The sequence below is a fragment of the Corylus avellana genome, chromosome ca6 (genome assembly GCF_901000735.1).
Source record: "Corylus avellana chromosome ca6, CavTom2PMs-1.0".
NCBI classification, from domain to species: Eukaryota; Viridiplantae; Streptophyta; class Magnoliopsida; order Fagales; family Betulaceae; genus Corylus; species Corylus avellana.
In genome coordinates this window covers 22,455,293-22,469,506 of record NC_081546.1, presented here as the reverse complement: position 1 = coordinate 22,469,506, position 14,214 = coordinate 22,455,293, and the positions used below count along the sequence as shown (strand labels likewise).

The 14,214-nt window shown below is 36.0% G+C and overlaps 1 protein-coding gene across 1 annotated transcript; it reads left to right on the top strand.

Annotated features, from left to right (window-relative positions):
• The first annotated feature begins 4,697 nt into the window (after nucleotides 1-4,697).
• Nucleotides 4,698-13,869, top strand: LOC132184351 (ras-related protein RABA6b-like). The gene is made up of 2 exons (XM_059597963.1): nucleotides 4,698-5,030; nucleotides 13,332-13,869. The coding sequence occupies exons 1-2, from the start codon at nucleotides 4,813-4,815 to the stop codon at nucleotides 13,768-13,770; spliced, it is 657 nt and encodes a 218-aa protein (XP_059453946.1). The 5' UTR covers nucleotides 4,698-4,812; the 3' UTR covers nucleotides 13,771-13,869.
• Nucleotides 13,870-14,214: the final 345 nt, after the last annotated feature.

Here is a 14,214-nt window from a genome sequence, read left to right as displayed (position 1 = left end):
AGTCACGAACAACCATTGTATTTAAGGCCCACACACACACTCACACACACACACACACACATTTTGACTATATAGTTAACTTATATAGTAAGCAAATAGCCGTTATCTCCAACGTACCGGTGTACAACATCATACGATGCAATTAATCTTGTCAACTTTTACATGCATGCTCTTAAAATTCTCATTTTTTTTCATTATCTTGCTTAATCAACATACGTTTTCACAAAATACAGTTAATAATAATCCAAAATGTATTTCATGAGAGTTGTAAAGATGCATATTCGGTAAACATAAAATAACCATGATATGCAAAAAAAAATAACAAGTATTCATGTAAATTTGTACTCACTTGGATCGTAAAGCTCCTCCACAAACCCCTCCAAAGGTTTCACACCTTTGAAATGTGAGATAAGGCATATTATTAATTCTAAACCCAAGCTAAAACAAGCCCTAGTCTTAAACACATTTAAAACAAACTTTCTCCTTAACCATCAAACGTTTGGACAGAGAAGATCGAACATTCAACCATGACATCAAACATTCAAACAAAGAGATTCGAACGTTCGATGCTGGACTAAAAACCTATTTCGAATTAAATAATTGTTAAATCACTTCTAAGATCTCTAACAAATTCCTAGCCCAAAATAGCATCTCCATGCAAAAGAAACTACTTAAGCCAAGACTAAAGCCAATAACACCAATACAAATCAAACCCAACAACTAAGCAGCATGCTTGAATGGTTATAACATGCTCAATTTAGATGCATACCGTGTGTTTGATGAGTTGCCTAAATGAAGTTTTAAAATTGATAATGCCTTATTATCTTAAACTGTGGTTATGTTTTTGTTTTTGAGACTGAAGAGGACCTTCAATTCCTGCTCAAATTGAAGTTGAACCTGCTCTAATTGAAGATGACCTTCATGAAATGTGAACCAAAGTGAGAACTTAGTCGAAGATCAATGGAACATCTACATTTGCAACATATTGAGTTGCTATTTTGGAAGTGCCTTGTGCTGTATTTTTTTCCTTTTTGTTCATGTAATTTTTCTGATGTAATGTTTTTAGCACTTTTTTATGCTATTGTATTCGATTGTGGAGATACATACTAGTTGGTAATGCTATTGTATTGAATTATGGAGATACTACTTTTTATGCTATTGTATCCAGTTGTGATAAGTACATGGAGAAGGATTATTCCCATGGAGAAGGAAATAATTCTATTTCATTTGAAATGAAGAGGTAGTTGCTTATTCAAGTAAAACAAAACAAGCAATTTGATTTCTATATTCATAAACAATTTTCAATTCTGTCAATAACCACTTAATATGGCAATTGCCAAGTTACATGAAAAAGAGAAGAAACATGAAAAATCTAAACAAAATATTTGGCTCAACTTGAGCCAACTGATATTTTCACAATAATTCTACATTGGAAGTGTCTTAAACATCTCTTCATAGGTTACATTGGGATAATATAAACTATAAACACATATTCACTTCTTACTCTTCTTAGTAAGAAATCAAGTCCAGTCAGTGCAACAAATGCAGCAAGTGCTTGCCAAAACAAGAATTTTGTTAAACCATAAAATCAAATGACAAGAAGAAAGAGAGGGCTAACATTCTTTGAAAAACATAGCTCAAAAACTACATGAGGAAAAAGAGCTTTTTCATGGAAATTTCATCAAACATATAGAATGCATGAGGAAAAAGTCAAGCAAAAACCACAGCAAAAATCAAAACCCACACTCAAAACCGAGTACCAAAACAAATCCGATCTTTATTTATTTTTATTTTTTTTCTCAACCCAAATCACAACCCAGCAACAACATATCCACAAAATAGTCTCCACTCTTCGGCCATTAATCGAAAAAAACAGCCAACAAATTTTTTTTCTCCATCTATGGTCTATCAGTATCAAATAGAAGCAAGTCCCAGCAATAATCATTCAACAAAAATCAAAAATCAGTTACCAAAGGGAATTAAAATCGAGAAACAAAAAGAATAAAGAAAAAAAGCTTACCTCTTTTGGTGGCCCGGCTCGTCGGTCGGAAGGGAGGCGCTCGTGGGTTGTGGGTTGAAGGGAGGAGACGGAGGGAAACGACGGTGGGAGAGGGAGAAGCTCGTGGGTTGTCTAGGTTACCTCAACGACGGTGGAAGGGGGACGAGCTCATCTTGGCCGAATGGATTTTCTGGTTGGTGGATCTTCTTCGCCATCACCGGAGAGAGAGTGAGCGAGGGAGGGAGAGCCGGATAGCACGACTCTAAGATAAAACATGAGTCTTTGGATTTAAAGATCCTGTGTTTTTGTTCCTATCTTATTAAGTGCATCTAGCTGAGGTGTAACTATTTTATTGGTTGCTGCAAAATAACACTTTTGCAGACCGACCGCATAAGAGGTTTACTCAAAGTAATTATGCCAGTTGGCACGTATAGTTAGCATATGACATGTTAAATAAGAGTCACATCGCATTAATTGATTAGCTTAACATGTAGTACCCCGAGTAATTAGTAGGTTGAGTTTGTTAAGTTGATGGGTTAATGGATTTTACCAAGTTCAATAGGGTTCATTGGGAGTGAGAATTTTTGGACTTTTGGTTTTGACCGAACGATTGATAGGGGACCACCAAACATTTGACCTGCAATGCTAGAACCATTGGGTAAAAGTATACCGAACGTTTGACTTGCTACCCTAGAATCATTAGGTAATAGTATCAAATGTTTGATGGGGACCACCGAATGTTCAACCTGCAATCCTAAACTGCTGGGTAATAGTTCACTGAATGTTCGACCAAGGGATCATCGAACATTTGACTGCCTACAAAACTGAGAAAGCAATATCCTCAACTTTTCCAACGCTATAAATACCCCCTCCCTCGCCCTTCTAAGTCACTCCTCGCATGTTTCCCTAAGAAAACTCTGTTTGATTGCGTGAGTTTTTGGAAAAAGAATGAGAGTTTCTTGAAAGCTTTGGTTCAAGGAAGTAATCTTCTTACCTTAACTCGTTCTTTACCTAGTTGTTATGCTGGTTAAGTATTTTTTCCATAGTGCATTCAACTTTTGTGACAACATTCTCGTATCATACAATATTATTTTGAATGAAAAGAAAAAAAAAAAAAAATCAACAAACCACTCATTCTCATGGAAATGTCATCAAACATATAGAATGCATGAGGAAAAAGCCAGCAAAAACTATCTAATTTTTTGTGTAGTATACAACCTCCAATCGGCCAACACTTACAAAACATCACTTAAGTCACACACCTAAAATTCATTCTCATCATCACAAACCCATAACTGAAACCCAGAAAAGAAGGCTTCTTGTTAACAAACAAAAATCAGCCACCTAAATCAAAACCGAGATTTACAACTCAAAAATCAAGACACCCAATCCATCATTGCAATCAAAACTAACAACTCAAAAATCAAGAAATTTCGCTAAATCGAAGAAAATGAAAAAATCAAGAAATCGGAATCGAATAGAAAAAAAAAGTAAGAAAGAAAAAAAAATGGGAACCCATTCTATGCAAAGAATAACCCAAAACTCACAAACAACAAAAACCCACGAACGAAAGCTCTAGAGAGGGAGAGACTTCTTGGTGAAAGTGGGTTGGATTCTTAAAGAGATGATCGCAAGAGCAATTACTGTTGTTTCAAAGATGAGGACTTCGGAGTATTTTGGATTTCTTAAAGGGGAGACCAATTTATTTGGTGTTTCGGTTTTATTGTGTATATGTGTAATAAGCCTACGTGTCTCTCAGCTATTGGTTGCTGTAAAAGGCTGGGTTTGCAGACGGACCGCATAGTAGGAGCTCCCAATTACTTTAAGTTACATATGTAACCTAAATAAGAATTTGTTTTTAAAATTTTGTATTTATTTATTATTAGGAAATGTTTGTAATTTAAAGTATTTCTGCTATGTGACACCTACAGTTAGAACATGACATGTCAAACGACGGTCACGTGACATTAATTAATTAGTTTGATATGACATGCTATAAAATTAATTTGGACAAATAGACCGACCAAAAGACCTATTTGAAATTAGAGAAAAAAATTAAGGATCTAATTGTTGAAATTAAAAACCTAAGAACTAAATAAAAATCGAATAAAATCTTAAAGACTAAATTTGATTTTTTTTTTCCCAATATTTTTTCCTCCCCAAACAATACAGCTTTACTTAAAAATAAATAAATAAATAAAACAAAATAAATTATTTATTTCATGGTGATTAACATGATGACATGACAATGTACAATGAGGGCGCGCTCATAACAAATGAAACGTAATCTAACCACCAACGTTAACATACGGTTACATCTAAACATTTATTTTCCAAGATGAGAGAATTTGGAATGATTAACTATGATCACTAATGCTGTGCTTTTAAGCAACCAATGAGATGTATGTGTTATAAACAATTGACTCCAGATAAGGTAACCCATAGTGAGAATCATGTTAGGAATGTCCAATCAAAAAATGCCACATAAGCACACAATTGGAAGAACAAATGGGCTTTTTGGTTTAACTGGTTTTATATCCTTGTTTATCACTGACACCCAATCTTGACAACCTCAAGAAACAGGCATCATGTCTTTATCAATGTTTCCACATGTAAACACTCAATACCCTCCAAAACAATGCCACAGGAACTGCCAAAGTTACTTGCTTTGAAATTTATATTTATAAATATAATAAGATCATGACTCACCACCATGCCTCAATCCTTTCTCTTTTCTGATATTTTCCTCACTGCATAATTTTTCCCCCTTTTTTTCCCTCTCTTGGGAGAGATTGAGAAAAAGAAAATAGCACATGGCTGATTCATTCGATGAAGAGTGTGATTATCTGTTCAAGGCTGTTCTTATTGGAGACTCTGGCGTTGGGAAATCAAATCTTCTCTCCAGATTTGCAAAAGGTGAATTTCGTTTAGATTCAAAGCCCACCATAGGTGTTGAATTTGCTTACAGGAATATAAGGGTTGGTGACAAGCTCATCAAGGCTCAGATATGGGACACGGCAGGCCAAGAAAGGTATTTATATATATATGCATCTTCTTCTAGTTTTGATTATATCTGCAATCCATGTTCTTTAATTGTGTTCTGATTTGCTATATATACACCATCTTTTGGAATTCATGCTAAATTTTTCCAGAAAGAAATTAAACCTAATTAAAAGAGTTATGAGATTGAGAAGTATATATATATATGAAATGAAAAGGATGAAAAAGCTAATTAAAACATGTATACTTTGGTTCAGATTATGTATAATTGAAGTATGAAAAGCTGAGGTTTATTACTCTCTTTTTTTTCTTTTTTTTTTTCTTAACTTGCCGGTGCTGACAGAAACTCAGCCAAGTGGGTCCAACCCTAAACTCTTTATCTTAACCTTCAAGAAACAAACTGTTCACCACCGTATTTTAAGTAATTTTTTTATATCAATTATTTAAAGTATTTTAAAAATATTATAACACATCAACCGATATAAAAATGAAGGTGATAAAAGAATAGGATTTCCTGAGTATGATTCTTTCTTCTATGATCTTTTCATACAGAGCCGTGATTCAGACAACGCCGGCGTGCATGAACTATTCATGCATGCTAGGCAATTTTTTATTTTTATTTTTTTTAATAATATTAAATATTATTAAAAAAAAAAAAAAATTGTTTAGAACATGCACGCCGGCGTTGTGTTTGTTATCACCCTTTCATACATAGTGGGACTGTTCATCCGTGATTTAATGAAGGCAGGGTTGTAATCAGAATTAAGTAGAGAAAGAAATGTGTAATCCGAGGGAGATGGGACCCAGAAACCGAAAGAAAATCATCCTTATTCATTTTTGGACGGTATACACAATACAAGTCATAATGAAAAGTTGAAAAGGAGGAGCACAAACTGAACCACCCTGTGACCTTTGTTTGACTCGTGTCCTGCTTGGGACACCTTTTTTTTCTCCTGCTTTTTCTGCCTCTTTTGTGATTGGGAGTAGGAGCATGCTCTTTTCATTCAGTTGAGATTTTCGGCAGCATGGGGTATTCGAGTGTCGGCCAAAGGCCAATTTTTTTTTTTTTTTTTTTAAATTGAAGAAGGAAGATATTAAAAAAAAAATCTAAATTTGAAATATTAACACTAAATTTGAGATATTAGCACAAAATTTGAAGCATTAACATCAAATTTAGGATAATTGAATCCATTTTGGGTGATACAATCCATAAAGAATTAACCTTTCACCCCTAGATTTTAGTTTTAAATCCAAAAACAAGTTTTAAAGCATTAAAAATTAAATATTAACTTATAAAAATTTAACTAATCAAAAATAAATAAATGACAAAAAAAAAATTTTAATTTTTTTTTTTAATATATGTCCTACGCTAGGAAACTTTTTGGCAGCCACATAGCATGACTCCTTTTCATTTCACAGCAATCGACGAATTCTTGTGATGTTTCTCATCTGCCATGCTTTGACATGTGGCTTCCTAGTCTTATCATAAACAATAATGGGCCATGATTCAAACAAAGAAACATTATTGTAGCACATTTGTATAGGTTTTTTTTAATGGTTAATTTTGTTTTACAAATCTAACACCAACTGAATATTCTCAGAGAAAAGAACAGGAAAATACCAATGGATTGTAGTACATATGTATAGTTTTTTTAATGGTTTATATATATATATATAAACTAAAATTAAATATAAACTACTAAAAAATTATAAAAAAATGTGTACTCTATATTATAGCGAGATGAAAGATGAATATGAAGTTTTAATATATTGTTGCTTTCACGAGATTAAAAAAAATAGAGAGAAAAGAAAGAGAGAGAAAAAGTAGAAGTATATTTATATTGAATGGGTTGTCCATGTTAAATAGGTAATTATAAAGATGCTTATAAATGTATTAATTTTTTATTAAGTAAGACTGTACTTTAAAAATAATTTTAAACGATTCTAATTGTAATTTGACTAATTAATTAGAGTCATAATATAAATTTTATTTTCTTTAAAAAAATGGAGAGTAAGTGACATTATAGGTTTTTTTTTTTTTTTTTTTTTTGGTAAGTGACGTTAGGGCCACCCACAAGGAGTATAAAACCAGGAAGCTTCTTAGCTTTGGGCTTTTAGCTATGCAAGGTACAATTATGACATATTAGCCCCACCCACCATCTCTAAGGTGGGTCTAACATGTAGGGAGATTTAGAGTAATATGAGAGGTCCATATAAGATCTATTTGTTTAAGTAAATAGTCCAGTAGCTCAAATATTATTTCAGAGTTGGGTTTGATATGAATCTTTTCACATTATCTGTCCAATTGCTAGTAATTTAGATAAATAGTTACAGTAAATCCAAATCCAATCTCATCTCACCTTACTCCTCCCTCCTAGTAATATTTTTTGAACGATTAAACTGTGATTTTATCTGAAATATTTGTAATATTTTATTTCCAAGTTGTATATTTCCTGTTATTGTCTTCTTTCTATTTCTTTTTCTTTTTTTAACCTTAAAAAAAGGAATGACATGATAAATTAAGTACCATGTGAGGAGACCCTCGGCCGTAGTTGAAGGCCCTCCGATGCCTAATTCAGCATATGACATGATAAATTAAGTGTTTTTTTTGTTCGAAGGATATATTTTTTCCTTACCTTCTTTTTCGCCCTTCGCTGCTATTTACATATCTTTGCTATTAAGGAGACTTCCTTTTTCTTTATTTTGGGAGACTTCGTGCATCACCTTCCTTGGATGATGAGAGAATGCCATGTATCATCACGAAGACTTCGAATGCTACATGTAGTGGTGGGGTAGATTTGCGCCTAACGCGCACAGTTGCAAGCATGGGACGCACGTGATGGATATGACAGCTGCCTCTTAAATGTGATAGGATTAATGAGGAGTGAGAAATTCGTATACTACGCACATTATAGTGAATTTGGGATAGGATCCCCTCCGCTTGTGGGCGAAAATGAGAATCTTATTTTCTCTAATCTCAGCCCTTAGAGCATTCCCAATGGAGGAGCCATATTTTTATGTAAAATGGCTCATCAAAACTCACTTTTATCTAGTGTAGCTAAGCCATTTTAAAATGTCTCTACATCCGATTAGCTATATTTCTATTGATTCTATTAAAATATTATTAAAAGTAAGAAAAGTTTTGGAAAAAAGAGAACATGTGAGAGGAAAAATAGAAAAAAATTTGGAAAAAAGAGAATATGCAGAGAAAAAGTAGGAAAAGATTTGGAAAAAGAAAAAACATGTGAGAGAAACAATGAAAAATAAAATAGCTCCCTTAAAAAGTGCTGCTACATTTAACTTTTTTTTTAGCTCTTCTAATCAAACATCCATTTTACATTTTTTTTTTGCTCATCCAATGTAGGAGGTTTTTTAAACATTTGAAGAGCCATTTTAGATAAAAGTAACATTTGGCTCTTCCATTGGGAATGCTCTTAGATGAATTTAAGGATTTAAAATATTTTAATCTTAAAACTCAAACACAAACACAACCACACATGATTTTATACCAAATTTAAATTAAAAAATTAATTAATTTAAAACAAAATCTAAAAAACCAAGGGGCAGTTCCGCTCAGAGCCGCCCATCTGGGGGTGGCGGCTACCCCCATGGCCTAGGGGTGGGTGTGCGGCTACCCCCATGGCCAAGGGGTGGCCTCGCGCCACCCTAGAAGGCCATGGGGTGACATGCTTGACCACCCCCAGGCCCCTTCCCAGAAGTGATTCTGTGCCACCCCAGTCGGTAGGGGTGATCCTTGCGGCCGCCCCATGGGCTTTTTTGGGGGTGGTGAGGCCGCCCATGGCCATCGAGGTGACCTCGCCACCCACAGGCCATGGGGTGGTGCATGCTTAACTGGAAACCTTCTGAGGGGTGATGGCCACCCTAGATCTTCGAGAGTGGCCTTACGGCCACCCCATGGGTTTTACGAGAGGGGTGGCGCGAGGCCACCCCTTGGCCATGGGGTGACCTCGCGCCACCCTAGAAGGCCATCGGGTAGCCGCGCAGCCACCCTAGGCCTTTTGGGGGTGGTCACGCGCCAAGCCCAAATCTGCTGGGGGTGGCCGCACAGCCACCCCATGGGCTTCTGGGGGTGGCGCGAGGCCACCCCTGAGCCATGGGGTGGCCACCCACCTCCAGATCTGCTGGGGGTGGCCGCATGGCCACCCCCAGCCAGCCATGGGATGGCAGGCGGCGGCGGCGAACCGCCCCATGGGGTGGCTTCTCCTCCAATTATTAAAAAAAAAAAAAAAAAAACAAATAAATAAATGTTTTTATTATTTATAATCAGGTGTGTTGGGTTTATTTTTGAGTTTTGTATTCCTAGATGTTTTAGACCCTTAGATGCTTTGGATGGCTAAGATCTCAAAAAATGAGATTCTCCAATTACTCACAATTGGAGGGGATCCTAATCCGTGAATTTGTCAGTTTCTAAGATCTGAGTCGTGCCATTCGCCAAGTGTCAATCTCTAGATCAAAATGACACAGAATTTTGATTGATTTCATTTAAGATGATTGGACTTCCATCACATTCGTACACTGATTGATGATGCAAGCAACGTGGTCACATTTCACTTCCGTCTTTTCCTTGTAGATTATTTGGAGATTTGGTCTTGTCATAAGTCCCATCGTGTGAGGGATGTGGGGAGATACCCAGAGCTTCCTCGTAAGTGTAACCCCGAGCATGAATAGTCGGTGCCAAATTCCTGACCCTATAAGACTTGTTTGAGGGTCAGTATCAATGAACTTCTCTGATCACAGCAAACCATCCTAAGGGAGCCTTTCCAAACTTATGATTGGGTTGGGCCTCCCTTAGCTTCACAATTGGGCTTGGGCCTACGTCACCATCGCTGGTCTAATTCCCAACATGGTAAAATAAAAGTATTAAGGCTCCGTTTATTTCGACGTAAGAAATGTTTGCCGTTGGAAACAATTTTCATTGAAATCATTTTCCTGAAAAATGATTTCTGCTGAATACATTTTATGGCATTTGGCTTGTATTGAAAATTAGCGACGGTGACCAAAAATGACCGATGACTTCTGGCAACCTCTAACAAACTGTAATGATGAATTCTGATGGCCTCCAACAGCAACCAACGGATTCCGATAAAGTTCTGTGAACTCCACCAGTGACTTCCAGTGAAGTCCGATGGTTGATTCCTGCAAACTTTGGTAGCCTCCGACGACTTTCGTTAACCTCCTGTAGGTGGCGATCTCGAGCGACATATGGGGGGTGCAAAAAATGAACTACAAGAGAGTACATACAAGAACGAGAAACACAAATTTGAAAAATGGTTTACAATTTTAAAAAGGGTTAAGAACTTTATTCTCCCTCTGGTTTAACTTTTTTATTTTTTGCCCACATAAGTTTACTTTTTATTACAAAAAGTACCTCTAGTTTGCTAAAGACAGAGATGGTACCTCCGTCCAAAATTTGACAGAACGCCATGTCAGCATCAATAAGGAATTGGCACATGTCCCTATAATTAATTTAAACACTATATATTTTTTAAATTAAAAACATTAAAAAATTATATTTAAATAAATTAAAAATAAAATAAAAGTGGTACCCGTAGCCACCCCCTTGGTCATTTGGGGGTGCCCAACCACCCCCCCCATCTGGCCAGAATCCACCCCCACGGCAAGTTGGGGGGTGGCAAAGGGGGTGGCGAAACCACACCCAAAGGTTTGGGGGTGGTTTCGGCCACCCCCTTTGGCTCCTTGGGGTGGCCGAGTGAGCCCTAAATGGTCGGTTTAGGGGTGGCTGGGGATGGTTTTGGCCACCCTCAAGGACCTTTGGTGGTGGTTTCGGCCACCCCCAAATATAATTTTTTAATGTTTTTAAATTTAATTTTTTTAAAATTAATTATAAGGACACGTGTCAATTTTATATTGGTCCTGACTTGCCGTTCTGTCAAATTTTGGATAGAATTTAGACGGAGGTTCAATCTCCGTCTTTAGGCAAACTAGAGGTTTCTATGATAAAAAGTAAAGAAGCTAGGGTATAAAAAAATAAAGCTAAACCACAGCGGGGAATAAGGTATTTAACCCTTTTAAAAAGGAAAACCATCTTATATAAATTAAATAAGGTTTTTCTAGTTAACCAAAAATATTTTTTAATTTGACCATAATTTTTGGTCAAATTAAAAATTTCAAAAAATTGCAAAAAATATTTTACACCAAAAAAAACAAAACCTAAATTTTTAATTTACTGAGCCCACTCTACATCAAAGCCTCCCTGGACCTAAAGCGTATCTTTTAATTTATGCCTGAGCTTGTTTCGGATTGTGTTTGAAAAATAGAGCTTTCAAGTCAAAAAGAGCTTTTGGACAAAAGCTTTATTTTTAAGCTTTTACCAAAAGTGTTTTTTTTTTTTTTGGCTATTTTTATGCTTTTTAGACCCTTAAAAGCACTTTTAATTTTTTTACCAAACGAGTACTTCTTTTTTCAAACGGACTTTTTGAGTGTTAAAAGTACTTTTAGGCACCTCAAACACAATCCCAAACAGGCCAGATTGCCACCGGACTAGCCTGCCTACACAATAAATAATGGGTCTCGGCTTCATTAAAATTTAACAAGAAAAAAAATTAAAATAACATTATGAAATTCCTTGTATGATATTCCATCAAAGGAAAATGAACCTTTTAAATTCTTTCTATACAATAGATTTGGTTATATGTCTTTAGAAATGCTTTTAGAACTCTTATATGAAACTCACATCCTTTGAAGTTTGTGGGTTGAATTGCATGCAATTCACATAGTCCTTAGAGAGAGAGAGAGAGAGAGAGGGTATGTGCAGAGCCTACTTGCCTTGAGTAGCTTGGGGTTTAGTGCCCACCTGCACTACAAAAGAAAATAAACATGGAATTAGTGACTCTTGAAAAGTGAGGCTTTTGTCACAAAAATTGTCACTATTCATTTAGTGATGTTTCAATGGTGACGCTTGCCAAACATCACATGTGATCGAGATTCATGAATAGTAACATATACTGTTCAAACGTTACTAAATGAAGTCGTTTTTGTTCACACGACACTTCACCGATAGTGTCATTACTACTCAAATGTCACTTTATTAAGAAAAGTGACATTTGAACAATGAAACATCACTTTTCTTAAGATGACTTGTCATTATTCAACCGACATTAAATTTTTTATATAAAAGAATAATTTTTTTTAATATGGCCGGGGTGGCCTAAAGCCCACCCCTAGATCTAGTTGGGGTGCGCGCAACCAACCCCAATCAAATTTGGGCTAGGCCACCCCAGATCTGGCTAGGGTGGCCCATGAGCCATCCCAACCACCCTAGAGGTGGCCGCACGCCACCCTCAGCCACTTCTAAGGTGGTTGGCGGGGGCGGCGCGTGGCCACCGTAACCAAATCTGAGGTGGCCGGGGTCGTGAAGAGCCACCCCCACCCACCTCTAGGAATTGCAACAAGCCACCCCCTACCCCAAGGCAGCCACCCCTCTATTTTTTTTTTTTTTTTTTTAAATAATTTTAGAGAGAGAGTCATGTCCAACTTATAATAGCCAATTTCGAGCGCCGAATTTTCAAAAATGTAGTGTCACTTGAGAAATAAAATTGTTCAAATGACACCTGTTACTATTCAAAAGACATCTTCCGGCGTGTGAATTGTGTTGGTTGAACAGTGTTAGTGTTTAAATGACATTTTCTGCGGCGTGAATTTTGTTTGTTGAATAGTAACACTATTCAAAGGTCATCACTTTAGAAATGATGTTGTTTAAACAGTAAAATGATGCCTTTTTGTGAAGTGTTTTTTTCCCAAAAGACATTCCCAAATGTCATTAAACCCCTCTTTTTTGTTAGTGCTATATGGGGTTGGGGAGCCCCGCGCCTGCCCTCTTTATGGACAGAAAGAGATCCAACATCAAGTAATTTGAGCAATAAATGTGTGAGAGCTTCTATAAGCCTCATCTATCCTAATAGTTGTGCGAGTTGCCCGAAACTTATTCGAGTAGATAGACTCTATAGAGGCTCTTGCAATTTGTTGTTCGAATTGTTAGCGATCCGAAACTTATTCGAGTAGATAGACTCTGTAGAGGCTCTTGCAATTTGTTGTTCGAATTGTTAGCGATCCGAATAGTATATTGTTGAAGATCCATATCTCCTTGTAGGCTACCTGAAATTGCGTGTAATTTGAGCAGTGGAATTTAGGGGATCCAACCCCTTCAAGAAAATGTTAACATTTTTTGTTCCATTAATATTTAATCATCTCTATTATACTGTTAGATAAGCTATCTAAATTAACACTAATCACTAATGCGACTGCTAATTTGAAATTAATTCTCATCAACATGAATATAATCTTGTTGTAGGTTTAGAGCCATTACCAGTTCATATTACCGTGGAGCATTAGGTGGCTTGCTGGTGTATGACATAACCAGGCGAGCAACGTACGAGAATGTGAAGAAATGGCTGCGGGAGCTCCGACAATTTGGAAGCTCAGACATGGTGGTTGTTCTTGTGGGTAACAAATCTGATTTGGGTAACTCGAGAGAAGTCAGCGAGGAAGAAGGAAAAACTCTTGCCGAGGTAGAAGGTTTATGTTTCATGGAAACATCTGCATTGCAGAATCTGAACGTGGAGGAAGCATTTCTGCATATGATTACAAATATCCATGAAATCACAAGCCAAAAAAGTTTAGAAGCTAAAACTAATGAAAAATCCGTAAGTCTTGGTAGTGGAGAAAAAATTATCAGTATTAATGATGAAGTAACGGCTACTAAACAATCAAGTTTTTGTTGCTACAAGTAAAGAGCTGAGTATAGTAAGATTTGGACGGTTTTTATTTTTATTTTTTATTTTTATCTCTCATGTATTCTTACATACATGCCTTTTCTTTCTCTTTGGCTTCTATTTGTTGTTGTCTTTTTCTTTTTCTTTTTTTTTTTTTTTAAAAAAAAAAAAAAAAAGAAAGAAAGTTAAAATATTGTTAGTATTCGTCAATAAATGCATGGAGCTGACTGGGTTTGACCATAGTAAATTAATGGATAAGAAGTAGGTCCCAACTTTTTATTTTATTTTAATTTTGATAGAATTATCCTTACAAAGAAATCTAACATTTCTTAAGAAAAAAAAGAAAAGAAATTAGAAATTGCACACCCCTAATAAGTTAAAATCCAGTTTTGTTCTCTTCTCATGTTAATTGGCCTAAACACAACCTAATGTATAGGCATATTTGTAGTATTTTGTTATAAA